Source organism: Mastigoproctus giganteus, chromosome 4 (genome assembly GCF_048544385.1).
Source record: "Mastigoproctus giganteus isolate SK-2022 chromosome 4, ASM4854438v1, whole genome shotgun sequence".
Lineage (NCBI taxonomy): Eukaryota > Metazoa > Arthropoda > Arachnida > Uropygi > Thelyphonidae > Mastigoproctus > Mastigoproctus giganteus.
Genome location: NC_143578.1, coordinates 230,236,398 through 230,258,094, shown reverse-complemented (window position 1 = coordinate 230,258,094; position 21,697 = coordinate 230,236,398). Strand labels below are relative to the sequence as shown.

General features: G+C 39.2%; 1 protein-coding gene across 2 annotated transcripts in view; it reads left to right on the top strand.

Annotated features, from left to right (window-relative positions):
* The window catches only part of LOC150087472 (putative protein phosphatase CG10417), a 143,286-nt gene that overhangs the window by 29,941 nt on the left and 91,648 nt on the right, over window positions 1-21,697 (top strand). For both annotated transcript variants that reach the window (XM_090371205.1, XM_090371204.1), the window contains exon 2: window positions 10,670-10,739. In XM_090371205.1, coding sequence (XP_090227331.1) covers window positions 10,670-10,739 — 70 coding nt within the window. The remainder of the gene's footprint in view (window positions 1-10,669; window positions 10,740-21,697) is intronic.

Sequence of the window (21,697 nt, the reverse complement as noted above, 5' to 3'; positions counted from 1 at the left end):
CAATGAAAGAATATCAAATTTTGTTTTAAACTGGGAAAATTTGCAACAGAAATGTATGAAATGTTAAGAACTGTTTATGGTGATGAAATGTTAAGAACTGTTTATGGTTATGAAATGTTGACATACCACTGTGCTGCTGAATGTATGAATGGTATAAACAGTTCAGAAATGGACATGAGGATGTTTCCGATAGCCCAAGAGGTGGGCATCTGTCATCCTATCAAAAAGAGGACAAAGCTGCAGAGGTTTAGGAAATTGTGGAAAGAGATCATTGTTTGACCCACAGAATGATGGCTGATGAGTTGGAAGTGAATAAGGAGACAATTTGTCAAATTCTGTGCAAAGATTTGTGCAAAACTAATGCCTCATAGTCTGCAGGATGAGCAAAAGCAGTGAAGTGTCATGATGTGAAGACTTCATCTAGACTTTTCAAGATAATCCTAATTTCCTTGACTGTATTGTCACCAGAGATGACTGTTGGATGTTTCAGTACACACAAGATAGATGAAGTGTTAGAGCATGCAGTGAACTTCAAAATCATCAAGGCCCAAAAAAGTTTTGATTGCAGAATTCCAGAATCAAGACAATGCTGATCATGTTTTTCAACAAATGGTGTGATTCACAAGAAATTTGTACCAGAAGAGGAGAGAATCAATCCTATGTTCTGTGTACAGATACTTCAGAGATTACTGAAGCACAATTCCTTGTGGCACCATAATTTTGAGAGACAGATAGCTAATTCTTGTTGCCTGATAATGCTCTCATCTGTTCTGCACTTGTTACGAAAACATTTCTGATAAAACTTGGCATTGTTCAGATCAACCATCCCCCATACAATCAGCGCCAGTGGATTTCTTCCTCTTTCCCAAGGTGAAAACTCCCTCAGAGGAAAGAGTTTTCAGAATGTTGAGGATAACGGGTGCTTGCCCTCGAGAATAATGCATCTGGGAGCTCGTCAGGAACACAAGACTCCAGCAATCTACTAAGTGATGCACATCGGATTTGGGCCTCCAAACAGAAAAACCAAGTGCAAACTACTCTGGTTAAAAAGTACATTGTTTTATTAGGAGACTCCATTGTCAGGGAAATGGGGAATATTTTTTGTAATAAGGATAGGTGGAGTAGAACCAGGGTATGTCAGCCGGGAGCAACTATTAATGATGTCACCAACAGATTGTCAGATTTTAAGGGGGGAGTAAAGAGAATATTATTATTCATGTGGGGACTAATGACACTAAACGTACACGATCTGACAATTTGTTGGAAAAATACAGGACCATGCTGAGGAAATGCCGCGAGCTAGGCCAACAATGTCTATGTGTCTTCAATTCTGCCCAGACACGATAGAAGGGATTATATGTTAAAAGCCTTGTGGATTAACTCAAGACTTGAAGGACTCTGCAAGGCTTTAGGGGGGGAAATTTCTATCAGCATGGCCCACACTTGTAGGTAGAAGGAATTTGTTTTGTAGAGACGGGATACACTTAAACAAAGGTGATGCAAAAGTTTTTGCCAGTATTATTGAGAATAACTTAAAGGTTCAGGGAAACTGCTAGTTAGGGGTGATGTGGGTAATACTGACACGCGTTTATCTGATAATATTGGTCAAAGTAACTCTTGCACATACCTCAAGAGTTCTTATCTGTTACCCCAACTGGACATATTATCTAGATGTTCTGGGGACAGAAACGTTTCAAGTGAGCGGGTAGCTGATGCCAGGGAAGAGAGCCTAAAAAACTTCAAGGGTTATGCTAGGGTTGTTAAATATACAAGAACAGTAAGTCTTAATTGTTTATACAGTAATGTTAGAAGTGTTGTAAATAAAATGAGCGAGTTCGAGCTGCTGGTTAAAACAAGTAATGCGGACATAATAGGGCTTAAGGAGACGTGGTTTCACCCGAAAATTGGGGATGATGAGTTTCAGTACGGCTTGTATAATGTATTTAGGAAGGATAGGGTAGATAGAATGGGCGGTAGGGTAATGCTTCTTATCAGAAGCAGCCTGAGTGTGACAATAGCTTTCCCTGATTCAGACGTTTCACATGCTAGTATAGAATCTGTATGGTGTGAAATAGTTGGAAACAAAGGTATAATGCGAGTAGGAGTAATCTACAGACCAGGTGATTGTGAAGATTATGATGAAAGCCTCTAAATGCAAATGGAATGGGCAAGTAAGCATCAATGTCTTATTATGGGTGATTTCAATTTGCCTCTAATTGATTGGAGTAAATGGGAAAGAAACTTGACATGGGGAACAAAATTTTTAAATCAGCTAGATGACTGTTATTTGTATCAACATGTCAGGGAAAGTACCAGAGAAAAGAATATCCTAGACCTCATCATCACCCATGAGTCAGATGACATAACAGGGCTGACAGTAGAGGAACCAGTAGCAGGAAGTGATCACGGAGTTCTACGGTGGATGATGATGAGAGAGGTAGCAGCAGTAAAAGGCAAAGGAATGGGTTTTAATTTCGGAAAAGGAAATTACGATTCCTTAAGGTACTACATGGCCAAATCAAATGAATACATTTAAACTGTGGTATGCTTTTCAAACATTAATCACAGATGCCTTGAATGCGTATATACCATTAAAAAAAATACTCCACTAGGGGGGGGGGGTTCCAAGTTGGATGAATAGTGAAGTTGCCACATTACTTGAGCAGAAAAAGGTGGCATGAAAGGTTACAGAGTAATAAAAAGTAGCGAAGCCTATAACAGCTACAAGATGATCTGTAATAGAGCCACAGAAAAGGTTCAACAGACAAAGGCAGTTTATGAGAAATCACTAGCAAACAGAGCAAAGGGGGGGGGGGGGGGCATAAGGAATTCTACACATATATAAATGCCAAGAAGAGCAGGACAAACCAGATCGGACCTTTACTTAAGGGAAAGGGGATAGTGTTAAATACATCTGCAGTTGAGTTCATCTGCTGTTGCAGATGAACTTAACAGTTATTTTGAATCGATATTTACAAATGAAAAACCTTTTGTGGCAATGGGAAATTGTGGGAGTGAAGTTGAAAAATATGTAATTAATGATATTGAAATTTCGCAAGATTATTTAATGAAAAAACTTTCGAGCCTACAGGCCAGTAAGGCTCCTGGAGTTGATGGAATATACCCTATAATCTTAAGGGAACCGGCAAGTGAGTGCATTGAACCATTGAGGTTAATTATGCGAGCATCACTAGACTCTGGGGAGATTCCCTTGGATTGGAAAAGTGCCAATGTATTTCCCATACTTAAGGGTGGCTCTCAGAGTGAAGTGGGAAATTATCGACCTGTCAGTCTGACTTCAGTGGTAGGGAAAATCATGGAGGCAATGATCAAGGGTGGAATTCAGGATCATTTGGATAGAATTGAAATTCTCAAGGATACTCAGCATGGTTTTGTAAAGGGAAAATCATGTTTAACAAATCTGGTTCGCTATTTTGAAAGGGTCAGTCACGAGCTGGATTTAGGGAATAATTTCGACATTGTTTATTTAGATTTCAGCAAAGCTTTTGACTCAGTCCCACATGAGCGGTTGCTTTATAAGCTGGAACAGGTTGGAATTACTGGGAAAATCCTTAAATGGATAGCAGGATGGCTTCAGGGCAGGAGGCAGAGGGTTGTGATAAATGGCTATTCCTCAGATTGGGTTGATGTAAGAAGTGGGGGTTCCCCAAGGATCACTATTAAGACCACTGTTGTTTTTAATTTTCATAAATGACATCGATGAAGGGATAGAGGGCGTGATGTCTAAATTTGCAGATGATGTTAAAATTGGTGGAGTAGTTAATGATCACTCAAGCTGAGCTTCTTCAGAGAGACCTAGATAGACTTCAGGAATGGTCAGAAAAATGGCAGCTATGCTTTAATCCAACAAAGTGTAAGGTATTACACCTGGGAAACAGTAATCCCAAAATAACTTATTCACTTGGTGGAGTTCAACTAAACCCAGTACTGGAGGAAAGGGACTTGGGTGTTACGATACGGTCAGACATGAAATTCTCTGAGCATTGTAAACAGGTTGCAAGGAAGACCCATGGTGTCCTATCGAACTTCCGCAAGTAGAGATAGGGACGTGATAATCCCATTATATAAGGCTTTTGTTAGACCACACTTGGAATACTGTGTTCAAGTATGAAGACCGCACCTAAAGAAAGACATCGAGCTTCTTGAAAGGGTGCAAAGATGAGTAACTCGCCTGGTGAGATCGGCAAAAGCACCCTTTCCTCCTTATGAAAAAAGACTTCATTGGAAACTAGACACCTTAGAGGAGATTTGATTGAGGTGTTTAAGGCTGTGAGAGGCATCAGTAAAATGAATGAGGATGAAATTTTCAAGGTTATAAATGATGCTAGAACTAGGGGACATAAATTCAAGTTGGGGGGGGATGTTTAGATTGGACTGCAGGAAGTTTTATTTTATTTTAGCTATAAATCACTGGAATAAGTTGCCTACATGGGTGGTTAGAGGCTGACAGTTTGGGGAAATTTAAAGGTCATCTGGATAGTACCTTTGGGTCAGGGAAGCACATAGGATGATAGGTTTAATTTCCTTTTCTTTTACTAATTATTATTATTTATTTATTTTATTTTTTTTTTATCATTGTTTTATTCGGTTTTTTTTTTTTTTGGTCGGTGCAGCCTAAGCCATAGGCTTTCTTGCACCATGTGGCCATTGCCATTACTAATACTAATATAAAGGAAAATGTAACTGTTTAACTGATCTCTTTGGAAGCTTTCGTTGACTCTTTTCAAAAACTTTTAGAATTTCATAATGAGTGTATTCTATCAGGTGTAGTGATTACTTTAAAAAAATAACTTTTTTTTCCAGCTCCTTCACGTTGTGTTCTTTTTATTGCACAAGTCTGTGAACTTTATTGCCACACCTTGTATATAAACTATGAAAAATATAGGAATGAAAGAGTAGCATACAAGATATATGAGAACTGAGTGAAAAAAAATATGGGAAAACACAATGAGACAAGCTGAAACAGTAATTTTGCTGGAAGTATGTTTAAAAAATAATAGTATACCAAAGAAATGAAACATAAAGATATGTAGTAAGGGAACAAAAGTGTAGTAGCTGTGAAAGTTAGTTAAATATAGAAAACCCAGAAGAAGAGGCAAAAACTGAGAACAGTTTAGAATCAAATAATAAAGAATAAAGCTGCTGAAAACACTAGCTTAAAATAAAATAGTCTGAAATATCACAACTTTCAATGGAGTTTCAACTTTCACATTGAGTGCTACTGGAATCCTAATAAGTAGAAACAGAAATGGCAAAGAAATTAAATTGATTAATAAAGTGAAATAAAAATAAATGCTCAATGAGACTAAAATTAAATTAAATTACAAATTTTGTTGGTTACAGAGATATTGAGATCACCAGAACCATCTGAGGTCTAAACTGTGAAATATCACATATAAAGCAAACAGAAAAAAGGAAGATGACAATTAAGAAATATCAGCCATGAATCCCAAACACTTCAGATTGCTGCTGAGATATCATGACAAACAGCATTCCATTAATAATTTTTTTTTTTTTTTTTTTTTTTTTTTTTTAATGAAAACTCCAAACACAGAGTATTAGAACTTCTAGCACTTAGTACCATGCATGGGTTGGCATTACACTTAAATTTCGGCAGATTATAATTTTCAGGAAATACATGTGAAGGAAGATTGTTCTAGAGAGCAGAATCTGAAGGAATGAATGAGGAAAAAGAAAAGTTGGGTCTGTGAGTTTGAAGTTGGACAGTAAAAGGTTGCTGATTGGTTGTGGAATATGTTCAGAATGATTTGAAGAAGAAGAACACCGCCCCATAGAAGTGTCTATAGAAAAGACATGCAGCAGAAACAATTATAGAACAGAACAGAAACAGTATTATAGAAGCGGCAGTTCAGAAGAACAGTGCCTATGGAAATATCCATAGAAAAGGCATGCAGCAGAAGCAGAGCATCTATGAGACAGAGAGTGGAGTGACTGTGTAAGAGATATCATCAATTAACCTAACAGCCTATTTTGAAGAGTCTAGAAGCCTGAGAGAGGTATGGGAACAATGTTTCATGGTATGGTGGATTTTAGATTTGTACAGAGTGAGTATTTGTTTAAAATAAAAGTAATGCCAAGTGTGGAAGAGAAAACCCAGTTTTTTAGATGCAGAGAAAGCAGTATTTGTGATGTTCTTATGCCAAGAGAGATTATAAGTCAGGATAATCCCTAATACAGATATCTGATCTTATCTAGAAATTGGAGTGGCATTGAAGATAAGCATAGGAACAGAAGGATCCCTTTTGCGAGATATAAGACAGGACTGAGTTTTAGAAGTTATGAAATTAATTAAGTTATCTAAGCCCCACTGGGGAATTACTTGGAGATCAACATTTAAGGAATTTGTAGTGGATATTCGAGAAGTTGAAGTTGTTTTTGCAAGGCAAGGTTTCTTAGATAAAGGTGGAATGCAGTGTGCTGTTGTCAGCAAAACTATGGTTAGGATATCTAGTCAGAGGAACAAGGTCAATAATATATACAACAAGAGAAGAGTAAGAGAAAAACCTGAACCTTAGGGAATGCCAGCATTAGTGGAGAAGTTAGAAGATAGTGCCATCTACAGGATGCATTGAGCAGTCAGAAAGAAAACTGAATACCCAATTACATAAAATGGAAGTATATTCAAAAGACTTTCATGCCAAACACAATCAAAAGCCTTTTAAATATCGAGAGAAACTGTTTGAGTTTCACCAAATTTTTCCATCGAATTTGCCCATAGATGGGTAACTTAAGCTAGTGCATCACCAACGGAGTGACACTGACAAAATCCATACTGTGATTATTAATCAGACGGAAGGTTTCTAAATAGTTGGAGTTAGTAGTTAATGGATTTCTCCATTACTTCAGAAAGAGTAAAGACAAATCTCTAAAAAGGGGTTTGTCTTCCTCTTTAGGAAATGTCTGGATATGAGCAAATTCCCAAGCAGAAGGAAAAACACTATTAGAAAAAGAAAATGTAAAAAAAAAGGCAACACAGAACAGGAATAAGCTGAGGAGCACAGGTTTTGAGAGCAAATGGAGAAATACCATCAGGACCTGGTGCTTTCTTGGCATCAAGATTGAAAATCTGACATTCTTTTGTTGGAAGACCACAGAAGTTATTGAATGAAATATACTGAGAATGGTAGGAGGTAGTTTACCAAAATTGTCAATACAAGAGTTAGAAGAAATGTAGGATGCCAGCATTCTACTGTCTGCTTTATCTTTAGCTGAGATGCCAATAGAACGATCGGGTTTTAAGAGGTTGGAGTAAAAATGGGCAAAAGTTTTGGCCAATAGATTTGACTACCATTTGGACAAGAAACAAGTTTTCTACTCAGTCTAATTTGACTGATGAATAATGCTCTACAATTGTTCCAAGCTTTGTTGTAGGCAGAAAAGGAACCCGTAGATTAGGATGCAAGTCAGTTGCAATATGCAACATTCTTATCTTGAACAGTGTTAGCATCCTACTATTTGCTTTATCTTTAGCTGAGATGCCAACAGAACAATCGGGTTTTAATAGAGATTGGAATACAGATGGGCAAAAGTTTTGACCAGTAGCTTTGTAAAGAGACCAGAATGACTACCATTTGGACAAGAAACAAGTTTTCTACTCTTAACCCTTTCAAAAGCTAATTTGACTGATGAATAACTGCTCTACAATTGTTGCAAGCTTCGGTGTAGGCAGAAAAGGAACCCGGAGATTAGGATGCAAGCCAGTTGCAATATGCAACATTCTTATCTTGAACAGCATTAGCACATTTATTGTAAAACCAAGGTTTAGATAAGGGATGAGATTTTAAGATGGAGTGTGGATTGAAAGATTTCATCTCTACATGTGCCAGAGCTATTTATTTCAATCGCTGCAGTAATTATACTGTCATGAAAGGAAGGAAGCCATAAATAAATATATATATGTTTATTTTACACAGGGTGATTCACTACCAGTGCGACAAACTTCCAGGAGGTGTAGGGGGCACAAAGACGAATCAGAATCACATAGCATTGCAGGGTCCGAAATGCCTTCGTCATGCGGGAGGTCGCGTGAACAAAGAAGCAAAGAAAAAGAACAGAAACGGCAACGCAACTCGTTAGTGTAACAGAAATCATTTTAATGACAAGTTTTACATTGGCAAAAAGCCATGCTACAGAAGGTGTTCGAAAGTTCAACCAGAAGCAGTCACACAGGCTTCACAACACCGCCGCATGGAATCCCTAACGTTTTGGAAGATTCCTGGTGTGTCTCGAATCTCCCTGGCAGCTACAGAGATGCGAGTGACGAGGTCTTCAACTGAATCAACGGGGGTCTCGTACACCAATGTCTTCATTTGACCCCAGCAGAAGAAGTCCAGGCATGATAGGTCCGGCGATCTAGCAGGCCAATGAACCGGACCACCACGACCTATCCAATGCTGTCCAAATGTAACGTTTAGGTGTTGGCGGACGTCATTGGTGTAATGTGGGGGAGCCCCATCATGCTGGAACCACATTGAGCGGCGCAACGACTGAGGAACATGTGCTTCTTCAGTAAGTTTGGGCAGGACTTGCTGTAGAAAGATCAAGTATGCCCTACCGTCCAGACGAGGGGGCAGAAGGTACGATCCAAGGTGGTCTCCAACAATGCCGGCCCAAACATTGACAGAGAAATGGCGTTGAGTTGCACGTGTTCGTGTACCATGGGGGTTCTCCAAAGTCCACAAATGGGCGTTATGTTGATTGAAGGTTCCCTCTTTTGTGAAACTTGCCTCATCTGTGAACAATACGGACGCAGCAAATGCACTGTCTGTCGCACTCTGTTGAAGAAACCAAGTAGCAAAAGTCCTCCGGAGTGGATAATCCACAGGCTCCAATTATTGGATGCGTTGCAGATGGTATGAACTCATTTGGTTTGTTGACAGTATCCTCCATACGGTGGATTGGGAAATACCCAATCGTTGGCCTATCGCTCGAGTACTCGTACTCAGATTGCCTTCTGCAAGACGTAGGACATTCTCCTCATTGTCTGGCATCCTCGTCGTTTGCTCTCGATTCATGGTACCTCTCGTGAAACAACCGGTTTCACATAACCTTCTGTGCACACGTGCAAAAATCATATGATGAGGAGCACACCTGTGCAGGAAACGTTCCTGGTACAAGTGCAGAGCGGCGTGCCCGTTACAGTCTGCAGCTCCATACACGAGGTGCATGTCGGCCAGTTCAATGTTTGAATACTCGTCCATCCTACTGCCTTGGGAACCGGTTTGCAAATGCTGACTTCCAGCGGGATCGCTGTTCACGCAACCTCCCGTTCAACGTCCTCTACCGCATGATGAAGGCATTTCAGACCCTGCAATGCTATGTGATTCCGATTCTCTTTGTGCCCCCTACACCTCCTGCAAGTTTGTCGCACTGGTAGTGAATCACCCTGTATATATATATTATATACCTATATATATATATATTATCATACTTTTGATTACTCTCAAAACATCTGATTGTTTCAACGCAGTGTTCAGACCTTTTCCTGTTTTTCTGCACTATGTTGTGACAATTACAGTACCATTAAAGATTTGGGTTCATAAACCTAAATTTTGAGACTGCTAAACAGTGCTTAATTTTCTGAATGTGGAGGTTGTAATAGCATTATGCGACTTCTTGTTCATTTTATGTTTCTTCTGCTACCTAAATAGTGTGTGTGTGTGTGTGTGTGTGTGTGTGTGTGTGTGTGTGTGTGTGTGTGTGTGTGTGTGTGTGTGTGTGTGTGTGAAATTTGTGTTTGTTCCTGGGCCAGTAATACTATTACAGGGATTTTAAATGGGTAAATCAGTATTTGCCCATAGCATATCAAATCAGTCAGAGGGTACACCTAGACACCATAATGTGATGCAGTTTACAATCAAAAGACTAACTGGCTGGGAGGTAAACTATATAGTTACAATGTCCAGGTAAGTTGGAAGAGCACAGTGAAAAAAGAGCATCTGTACCCTGTATGCATGAAAGATGTTTTATTTTATGTGAAAACATTCTTGGGGAAACGTTCACTTGAGATTGTATTTCCAACATTTTTTACAATTTGATAGACAGTTAAAGAAAATCAAAGCCGTTTAAATTTTTACAATTTGAACAGCTAGAACCGAAGTTACGAACGATGTAACATTTTATGCTCAAGCGCACTACTTACTCTACTGAATCAGTGTTAGTGAGTGAGTTAGCATCATCATCTAGGAAGTGACGTCATTTCTGTCTCGCATTTTCATAACCAGTCGGTTTTATTTCAGTCCGAAAAATTTAGTAGGTACTGCCAAAGATGTTTTCACATCAAAAAGTCTGCTGCCTAGATGAGCATAATCTTGATGTTTCTCTATTTTTAGATGATTAAAAATTTCAAATCATGAATTTAATTAAAATGTGAACCAGTATAACATATATGAATTAAAAATTTTGCACAGGGTGCCAAAATTTATAATTAACCATACTGAACTAATGCTTGAATGAAGTCTGCAATTGTATTGATTTTTATGGACTGTTGTAATTTTCTCATATGCCTTGCACTGTTAAAATTATATTGCTAATGTAATTAATTATCATTATTTTTTGGGAAGTAAAACAGATTATATGTATTTAAATGTCTGATTCATGATGTTGATATATATATAATTTATTACAGGATGCCCACAATTGTATTATTAATTTCGATAAGAATACATCGTTCTTTGCAGTATATGATGGCCATGGAGGTAAGTTTAATTACAGTTTCCGTATACATAGCATATACTGTATATATAGGGTATATCTAAAAGTTGTGCACAATGGGAAAATTACATTAAAACCTTCAAATTGTTTCACTAAACTTGACTTATCTAATTTCTCTGGGTGTTCCAGGTTAGTAGTAGTAGTGGCATGTGATGCAAGAAAACAAGTGTATGAGCTTATGCAGCATCAGCCAAAAAAAAAAAAAAAACCACACCATTCCCTCCAAATGCCTGTCCAGTTCCTCCTTAAATTTATTCAACCTATCAACTTCCACGACAGATGGAAGTTTGTTCCAGCAATTAACCACCCGCTGGCTAAAGGCAAATTTCCGCACATCTATTCTACCTCTGTTCTTTCTTAATTTGAATTTATGCCCCCTTAGGTTTGTAATCTGAACAAGTGGAAGGACCATCAGAATTCAGCGTGCTCAACCCATTCAAGGCCTTATATACACCTCAATCAGATCACCGCGCAGGTGCCTAGTCTCCAGCCACTGCAATTTGCAGAACTTAAGCCTCTCTCGGTAAGAGGATCCCTTCATTTCCCTCACCAATCTTGTTGCCCTTCTCTGTACACGCTCAAGTAAATCTACATCCTTCCTAAAATGAGGCCTCTAGACCTGTACGCATTACTCAAGGTATGGCCTGACCATTGCCTTATACAGAGGGACAATCATCTCCTTCTCCCTGCTAGCAAAATTCCTATATATCATTAACAAAACCCCATGACCTGCCCTGGCATATGTCTGCATTGCTCAGAAAACTTCATATCTGACTGCACAATTACTCCCAGGTCTTTTTCATTTTCTACCACCTTAAGTGTAGTACCACACAGTTGGTACGTTTCTCTGGGGTTACTTCTACCCCTATGCAGTACTTTGCATTTGTCAAGGTTAAACTTCAGTTGCCACTTCTTAGCCCATCTGCCCAAATTATCTAGATCCTGTTGCTGTAGCACACTGCCATTATGGCTAAGGGTTTGCGTAGTTGCTTTGCCGTCTCCTTTAATATAACTGGATAGATCCCATCCACCCCAGGTGCCTTTCTTATGTTTAACTTCAACAATTTCTCCTCCACTTTGCTCTCAGTTATTACAAAATCATTAAGTATCCTGCTACAATTTGATAACCTTCTGCCATTTTGAAACCTTAATAATTCCTCATGTGTGAATGTAGATGCAAAATACTCACTCAGTTTGTTTGCTATCTGAGCAGGATCATCAACAGTCGAACCATCGATGTCAAGTGGACCAATCAGATTCATCCCCTTCCTTTTAGAGTTTGTATTTGTGGACTGATACCCTAATTGACAATATCTCTCTCTTTCTTTCCCCCTCATTTCCTTTCTGTACACTATTGATAGTATCTAATTGGTGTGATAGAATATAATGGTGTGTAATTTTGGTGTTGATGATAGAATTAACTTTGAATTCAACAGTATTTATCCAGGTGATTTTGTAATTTAATTTGCATTCCTCCAATCCATTCTTTTATAGTGAATATATTTCATTTGACAGCAAAATTAAAACCATGGCCAGGAACTTAAAGCTACTGCAGTTGACATTACCAAGAAAAATATTATAACACGTTGGAAAATGAAAGATTAATTACAAATAATGGGGTTATTAGACTATTACTGTGGTTGTTCATGTTCAATTTCCTCTCTTGCATTGTTGAAATAAAGAAGTTTAGTATTCTGTTCAGTTAATCATTTCTTATGATACCAAAGCATTAACTATAAATAAGATTTAGCTTTAGCTATAAATTATGTTGATGCAACGTTCGGGTTACTGATGATATTAGTTTATTTGAAAGGGCAGGCCACTGATGGCCAGTGTTTCACCTAGCACATGTTATTAAAGTGGTATTGATCAGTTCAATGCTTTTCTTATAAGGCAAAGAGTTTAACTCTTTTACACAGTACTCTCCATCCACTGGGATTTTTGTTGGATGTGCATTATGCCTTGACATTATTGTTAGGATGAAATTATTATCTTGTCACTAGTAGAATGATATCCAAAAAATAAGATTGCTTTGTTGTGAGGCATTGAAATTGGTTAATGGTTTGTATAATCACTATATATTTCTTGAATAAGTTGGATGACATTGGAATGGAAATATGTCAGAATTACTTGGAGTGACACGTTATAAATATGTTTACTAGACACTTGTCTATGAACTGATTTTATTGTTCTTTGAATGGTTGGCTTCATAATCAGAATCTCCCTTCCCCCTTGAGCTCCCGCCCTTTTGCCCCTTTTGACGTTTGTCTGCGAGAACCCTCAGTCAAGACTTATATGTTTCGATTCCTCTTCGTAAGAGCTTTCGAGTAATAATAATTTTGTGTGTGTAGATTTAGCGGAGTTTGAGTTAGGTTAGAATTTAATTTTTTAACTTTAGCCATGGAGAGCTGGACATTCCAGTAACGGCTTATTCCACTCCCCCACCCATCCCATCTATTGCCTCCAGCTATGGCCAGCAAAGGTCAAACAACCACAGCAACGGAACCTACAGCTACTGCCAGCAGTGACCCAAGACACCGGAAGCCACACCCTCCGACAACAGGTGAATACCTCAAGGTCCAAAAGGTCAGTAACTGTTACCACTTATGCTAATGCCGTATCTAATGGATTATGCCTGACACCAGCAAAAACCCCTCTCTCGCGACCAACAATAGTACATACACTGTCGAACAACGCTCTTATAAATGAAGCAACCGCTATTACTTCCCAGGAAAATGGAATAGTAATCTTTACTACCAAGGAAGACACCCCCTTAGAGCAGTACCTTACGGCGATCGCGAAGAAGGTACCACCGAAAAATATTACCCACGCATCCCGTGTGGCGGGAACTGTGCAGGTGTATTTCAACCACCCCTCATGGGTGCAAATTATCCTGCAAAATGGAATAGACATCGGTCTTCATCACCTGGAAGTGGCGCCAATTGCCTTAGCACCAACAAAAGTTACAATTTCAAACGTCCCACCTGAAATCCCTCATCAATTTCTGAGAGGAATTTTATCCAAATACGGATCAGTTACCGGGAAAATACGCACACTCTCTGCAGCAACCACAAAACCGGAATTTTCGCATATAAAAAGCTTCCGCAGACAAGCACTTATGCACTTCGCCAACAATGACACAGCAAACATCCCAAAACTCATCAACACTGATCTAAACGGAATAATTTACACCTTCTATACCTCCATTTCCTCACAATGTTTCTTCCGCTACGAAGAGGGTCACATCAGGAAAAACTGCCCGCATATCTCTAACTCTTCTGAAAGTAATACCGAAATTCAGGCGGCACCAACCTGAGTCCGGCCAGATGCACAAAGCGAGCTGACTGTTGGAGATAATGGGGATGCTGAAGAAACTGTCAAACAGTCTGAGATGATTCCCACAACAAACTCTTCAGAAAAAGAAAATTCAAAGACCACAGAAGACCAGGACGCAATCTCTTCAGGAGACTGACCAACCGAAACAAGAGTTTTATCTCGGAATCAACCCCCAAGGCAGACCATGTCCAAAGTCACAAAACAGAAGAACACAACGCACATGGCGGCAGGAAAAGAGTAAACCGCTAACAGAAACAACAGGGGCGACGAAAATAAATAGAACACCACAGAAGACAAATGGTCAGATCTCAAATAAGTCTGTCATACCACCAAGTATGGAAATAAATAAACAGCTACAAACCACTCACGATCCAAATGAAGAAGAACCTGAATTTTTGGGCACTGAAGAAGAGAACAACTGTGATTCTCACGATTCAAGTGCTTCAGAGGAGGAGGAAAGCGATATTTCCCTACACTAAAGCTTCTTTAACTGGAAAAAGTATGTTCCTTTCTACGGGAAGTACACGGCTCCCCACAGAAGCTGGTGACAGATCTGAAGTTCACCTCTAACATACCCGAGCTGATCTCACAACTTACAGATCTGCGTTCCAAACTAAAAGGAAAGAAGGACAGAGCAGATGTGAATAGATCCAAGCGCCTGTACTACTTGATTAACGGGCTCGAACAGCAATATCATCAATCAGGATGTTAACCGCCCCAAAACTTGCAAAACCCTTACTTTATTCCTGCAGATAATGCTGACTCTTAGCATGCTATCACTTAATGCAAGAGGATGCGCCTCTGCATTGCGCAATAAGCTGATCCTTCACCAGGTCCAACTACATCATGCTGACCTACTCTTCCTACAAGAAACAAATATTAAAACAGACACAAGGTCTTCCTTGAAATGGACAGATTGGCCATATATATTCCATCATTCTCCAACACAACAACATCATGGAGCAGGAGTGAGTGTCGGCCTTCATCAAAAGTCCGACTGCAAGCTTAATGTGATAGCAGAGATCGCTGGTTACGGAATTTACGCCCACCTGGATACACCCCAGAAGGAAACCCTGCACTTTTTTAACATCTACATGCCACAGCAGGACAGACTTGCTATTCAAATAACCAACTTCATACAAAGCCACCACATTCTTGCTGGTGACTTCAACTGCACTCCTGACCCAGAAATGGACAGACACGATGCACTGAGCACCACACAACATTAATCAACAACCTGCAGGCCTTGATAAACAACAATGAACTGGTCGACGTATTTAGACACCAGCACCCAGAAGAAAAGTCCTACACCTGGAGATCAGCAAATACAGTATCTGAAAGACTACCTTACCAAGCTCAACTGGACAGAAACTACATCCCAAAACACACCATCCCCCTGGTCAGAAGCATCACACATTTGCCATCTTATATCTCAGATCACTCCTTTATCAAATCACAGCTCTCCATCTCACCCAATCACTACAAAAGTGGAGGTGCTTGTTGGATGTTCAACAATAGCCTTCTTCAAGACAAGGAATACATCTCTAAGCTGCAAGACCTGATATCCAACCTTGCCCAATCCAAAGACAGATTGGAGCCCATGAACACATGGTGGCCTAGATTTAAAAGTAAACTGAAATCATTCTTGCAAACCTACAGCCACCAGAAAAGTCAACAAAAGCGTAATAACCTCTATTAACTTGAGCAAAGGCTGAAAAATCTCCCATCTGATAGTTAGACCTATCAGTCAACACTACAAGCCATACAAACCCACTTAGAACACTCTGCAAAAGGCGCCCTACTCAGATCAAGATACACCCGCATAAATCTATCTGATGCCCCGACCAAATACTTTTTCTCATTATAAAGCAGACATCAGAAATCAACCACCATCACTGCCATTCAGCTGCAAAATGGAAACATCACTGAAGACCCAGAGGGAATCTCTGAAGTAACAAGATTTTATAGAGAAATTTACAGTTCTCAAGAAACCTCTAACGAGGCAACGGAGAAAATCCTTTCAGGACTTAAAAAAATCTCCCATACGGCCCAATACATTATGGAGAAACAAATCACCCTACAAGAACTAACAGCAGCATGCAAAGTCCTTTCCAAAAATAAATCACCAGGTCTAGACGGACTGACTTTTGAATTCTTTCAAACGTTTTGGGATCAACTCGGAGTGCTACTCTTTCGAATGCTTGAAGAAGCTCAGTCCCATGGACTACCAGCTTCGGTCACCACCTCTGTCGCTCGACTGATTCCCAGGAAAGGGGATTGCACCAATTTAAAAAAACTGGCGCCCGATTTCCTTAATGAATACGGACTGTAAAATCATTTCCAAAGCCATCGCCAATAGATTAAAAGCCACTCTCCCTGATATCATTGATCACCAACAAACATACTCTGGAAGATCGATTCGCGACTATCTACATCTGATCCGAGACCTCCTCTCCACTGCAAACAGCCAAAGAGAATTCTGAGCACTAATTAGCCTTGACCAGAAAAAAAGCATTCGACAGCGTTGAACACAGCTACCTATTTCAAACCTTGAAAGCCTTTGGATGTGGACCCTACATCATCAGAACAATCCATCAGCTATACAAGGAAGCCAAATTCTGCCTGAAACTGAACAACCAGCTCACCTGCCACTTTCCGTATTCCAGAGGGATAAAACAAGGCTGCTCACTCTCTGGACAACTCTACGCAATTGCCATAGAACCATTCCTTAATAAAATTGCCACCAGTATACAATCCCGACGAACGCTGCTGCCAGAACCCCACCTAAATATAACCTACTCAGCATACGCAGATGACATCACAATTGCAATACGCCACGAGAGCGAATTTGAAGTCATTCAAATGGCTCATGATGCTCAAGCATCAGGCACAAAACTCAACCACTGTAAGACCAGCGGCCTATGGGCTGGCAACTGGAAAACTAGAATCGACTCCCCCATTCAATGCACATGGTCCAGCGAGGGACAAAAATACCTAGGTGTGTACCTCGGCAATACCCTCCTTTTCTCCCAGAAGAACTGGCCCGAATAGCTGAATCGTTTCAACAAATTACTCGGGAAATGGAGAAGCGTGTGCACCACATCTTCGCTGAGAGGGAGAGTGCTTGTGGTCAATCATATGGCACCAAGCGTTCTCTGGCACACCTTCAGAATTCTCACTCCACCTGTTGACTTCCTCCACCAAATCCAGGCATCTGTCCGAAGCTTCCTTTGGAACAAAACCAACTGGATGTCCTGCTCCAAACTTACCCAGCCACTTGCTCACGGGGATCAAGGGTTGGTCTCTCTTGACGACAAAATCACAGCATTCCGGATCACCTTTCTTCTTAAGACGCTGCAAACAAAATGCCCACATTCCAACACTACGGATAAACTACTAGCAACAGCCACTAGAGGACTATCTCTTTCAACAATATTGAGAATGGATATGGCACCAGCGCCACTCAAGCTACCGCCATTTTATAAAGATGCACTATACTGCTGGAAAAAGCTAAACCTTCACCAAAATCTTGAGAGAACATCCCTTCCCGGAATACTTTCAGAACCGCTCTTCTACAATAAAAGAATAATAGACCCTGCAAATGATGATATTCTCTTCTTTCCTATGTGGAACTGGGCAGGAATAAGAACCATAGGCGACCTCCTGACACCAAGCCTTGAATGGAAAGGATCAGAAGATTTGCCCATTAAAACCATAAATGCAAAGCAGCAACACAGACATCTAAAATCAGCAATCACACAAGCTCTTCCAGACATCACTACAACTAAAGGGATTGGAATTGTCACTGGATCCTCGCCTACACCAACCTTCGTCATCACATCACCAGAAGACACGGTACCTCTGTCTCCTGCATCCTCCAAAAAAGTCTATCAGCGAATCGTTTCTCGCCATACAACCACGATTTTCCCGCCATCCACCTGCCAAGCTGACCCTGCACCCCTCTCCACTCACCACAAGCCACCATCTAACTTTCAGTGGAACCTTCCGTACAGGACGAAATGTTCCAAATCGGATGCAGACATCCAGTGGAGACTGTGGCACAACATCCTTCCCACCCCCGTCAAGCTATAAATTTTCGGGTTACGCTCCTCAAACTACTGCCTCTTCTGCGCCACTCCAGGTACCCTTGAACACACATACCTGGCATGCCCTGTGAACAAGGAACTCGTCAAATACCCTTTGGATGCAGCAAAGCTTGCCTGCAACCACGCCCACACTCCGAAGGACTACTTGTACCTGCTTCACTCTGAGCAGACAGCACACACTACCTGCAACTTCCTATTCATTGTGGCCAAGGCCGTCATTTACAACTTCTACTTGAAGCACACAAGAAGCAGTGATGAAGTGCCTGCTGTCAACACATCGGCGCAACATCTGAAGTGGGGCCTACGGAGGAAGTTGCAGAGCAAACTGCTACTCGAATTCCACTGCAAAAGATCAGAAACTGTGGATCATCTTAACAGCGAATGGAACAGTGGCAGTCACCTGTTCACCATCACTGAACAGTCCATCAACGTGTGACACTTAATATGAGAATGATCCATTGCCAAGAAACTGTTTTCTTAATTCCTGAAATTGAAATGTTGAAACATTTGATTTCATTCTAAAAAGTTTTCTTTATCTTTCCTTTTTTGCTTTTGTATATAGAATGTAAATAGTTGTTGTTGAAAATGTATCTACTGTTCACGTTTTAATTAAAAAAAAAAAATGAATAATAATAATAATATCTATCTAAAAAAATAAAAAAAAAATATCTGTCTATCTTGAATGCCAGGATTTTTCCACTGCAACGTTCTTTTAATGGTTGGCTTCACAATCAGAACCTGCCCCCCCCCTCTCTCTATCACTATCTATGTTGAAACACTGTGACACCATTTGAACCATCAACTTTTTTCTTGAATGCCAGGAAATCTTGACCCAACACTCATATCAAACTGATCTGGTTAATGTAATATAAAATCTTTACGTATTAAAATCATGTATATCAGAAACCTACTAATACAGAGAAATTTTTACCTTATTCGAGCTACCACCCTGTTACGTATAAAAGGAATATCATTTTCAATCAATTTCACAATGCGTATAGATATAGTTCTACACAAGAAACTCTTAATGAAGAACTCGGAGAACTTACAACAAGATTTTTAAAAAGGGCATATACATTAGGTATAATAGGGTCATTCAACAACAGGTGAAACTAAAATCTGAATCAGTTCCGGTGATTAAAAACACCACACATATATTTTATTAAAGTTCTTTATGTACAAAAATGGTATTGAGCAGTTTATTAACATTTTTAAAATTACAGAATTTGAAATAGTTGCACAACCGATAAGTAAACTTCAGACAATATTGGAGGCAAAGAAATCAACCTCAGTCTCTAACATGGAGCAAACCAATATTGTCTATAATATTGCTTGTGGGGAGTGCAACTCCTTTCACATCAGTTCTACCCAAAATTATCTTTCGATGCGTTTACAACAACACAAGGCATCTGTAAGGTGAAAAGGACAGCTGCATCTGAACTTTGCTTTCACGCCATTCAGGAGAACCACATTTTTCTGTTTAATGAAGCTAAAGTATTAAACAGAAAGAATAAATAAAACCGTTCATAGCTGATACACTTGAAATGAAATTGAACTGTTAATGTATAAATGTACAGAGACCATATACTATTTTGGACTTGTGGACCTTCACGTGCATGTGTGAATAGCATGATTCACATTGGCTAATGGTAATATCTCGTCACGATGCACCTATTTTATTTTAAAGTATAAGAGAGTGGATAGTTTTAACTCTTTACTTCTTGTGAGCACGGTTTAAAACCGAAATACCTGGTCATGTATTAAGAAGTTTAAACCTGGTAACCCAAAGGTCATGGGTTCGATTCCCGCCTCGGGCTTGGATCAAAGTACTGCAAAAACCTTGGGAGGTGCATTATGGCCACAGAAGCCTATGCGCCAACAACTACCAAAAAAAAAAAAAAAAAAAGTAACAGAAAAGCCCAATAAACCGGAAAGCGCAAATTGTTTTTATTGTTTTATGGTCGTGACCTCCAGAAAAATATCATAAAGACATTTAAAATTGATTGTTATAATGGAACATATGATAACAATGAAAGTGTAGTGCATTTTAAAGATTTGAATTGGTAACTAATACAATCTACAAACCACGCTCACGACCTTTTGTATGGCCTTAAGGTCATGCCGGTGACCTTAAAAATTACATTATAGAGAGATAAATAGCTTAGTTATACAGCAAAAATTTCAACTTCCGAGATCTTGAAACCAATTACCAAAAAACAATGTGTTATTTGGTTCACATTATGATATTTTAATGATACAATGGTGTCTCTGGAACTGATTAATATCGTAAAGCAGGGTACACTGTATTGTATAGCTGTGGTTTAGAATGGGGTATTTATGAATGTTTAACATTCATTTTTTGCAATTAATGTTCATATTTTCGATTTCGTTGACAGTTGGGGGGGAAAAAATTTGTAAACCAGGGAACTCATAAAGCAAAAACTCGTAAAGCAAGAACTGTTTAACATAAAATAAGAAAATAAATATTAAGCTATCATTAGAGGCAGCAAAATGCACATCCTCCACATGAAGCCCAGATTCCATGACCATTATTGGCCTCGTGGTCCTCTGTCGATATGGGGCATAATGGTCAGTCAATTATTTTCACATTTTGTTTTTCTCTTAGTAGTTCTTTTAACCCCCTTTTTTGGTGATATTTCACGTTTTTCGGAACTGGTACCTTCGAGGGGGGGGTACCGCTAAATTATATTATAATTGGCATTATTTTAAATTTTACAACGGTTTTATTAATTGTGTTTAAAGTGCTAAATTATATAGGGGACTATCGGCTACTGTTTATGTATTATTACCTTTACTTTCCTCTCCCTGTTGGTTTACTTTATTTTACGTTATTTTTATGTTAATTTTCGCTCTACAGTTTTTGCCATACTACTGGCTTATGTTTTATTTTATTTTGTTTTATTTTGAATTATCTGATATATATATATTTATAATTACAGTAAACCCCCGCTATTCGCGGGGGTTACGTTCCTGAGAAATTCTGCGAATACTGAAAACGCGAATACTGAGTTATGGCGCCCATGGTAATAAAAGGGTTCCGTTCCAAAGTATGAAATATATAACAAAAATTAGTCTAAAATTTTGTCTGTACGTATTATGTGTATTTACCTACATAATATGACTATGTACATAGACAAACGTAGAGAGTAAGTACATAAAAAAAAAAATAGCATAAGGCATCGAAATGAAAATAAGAAACAATTTATTAAATGTAATACTGTACATATTTATTAGACATTTTAAAGAAACCTTTCAAAAACATATCAAGAACATGGGTTGCTGGGCGAAAAATAACCATATCGATTTTTAAATCTTTCAAACCAGCCTTTGCTGGCTAAAAAACTTATCCCGCGAGTGCTATCACCAGTTTCACTAAAGTGTAGTGTTGATAAAGGTGTTTTGCCTTTTCACGAATGATAAGTGAACTTAACGGAATTTTATTTTGAGTTCGGTCTTCTATCCACAGATTTAAAGCCTTT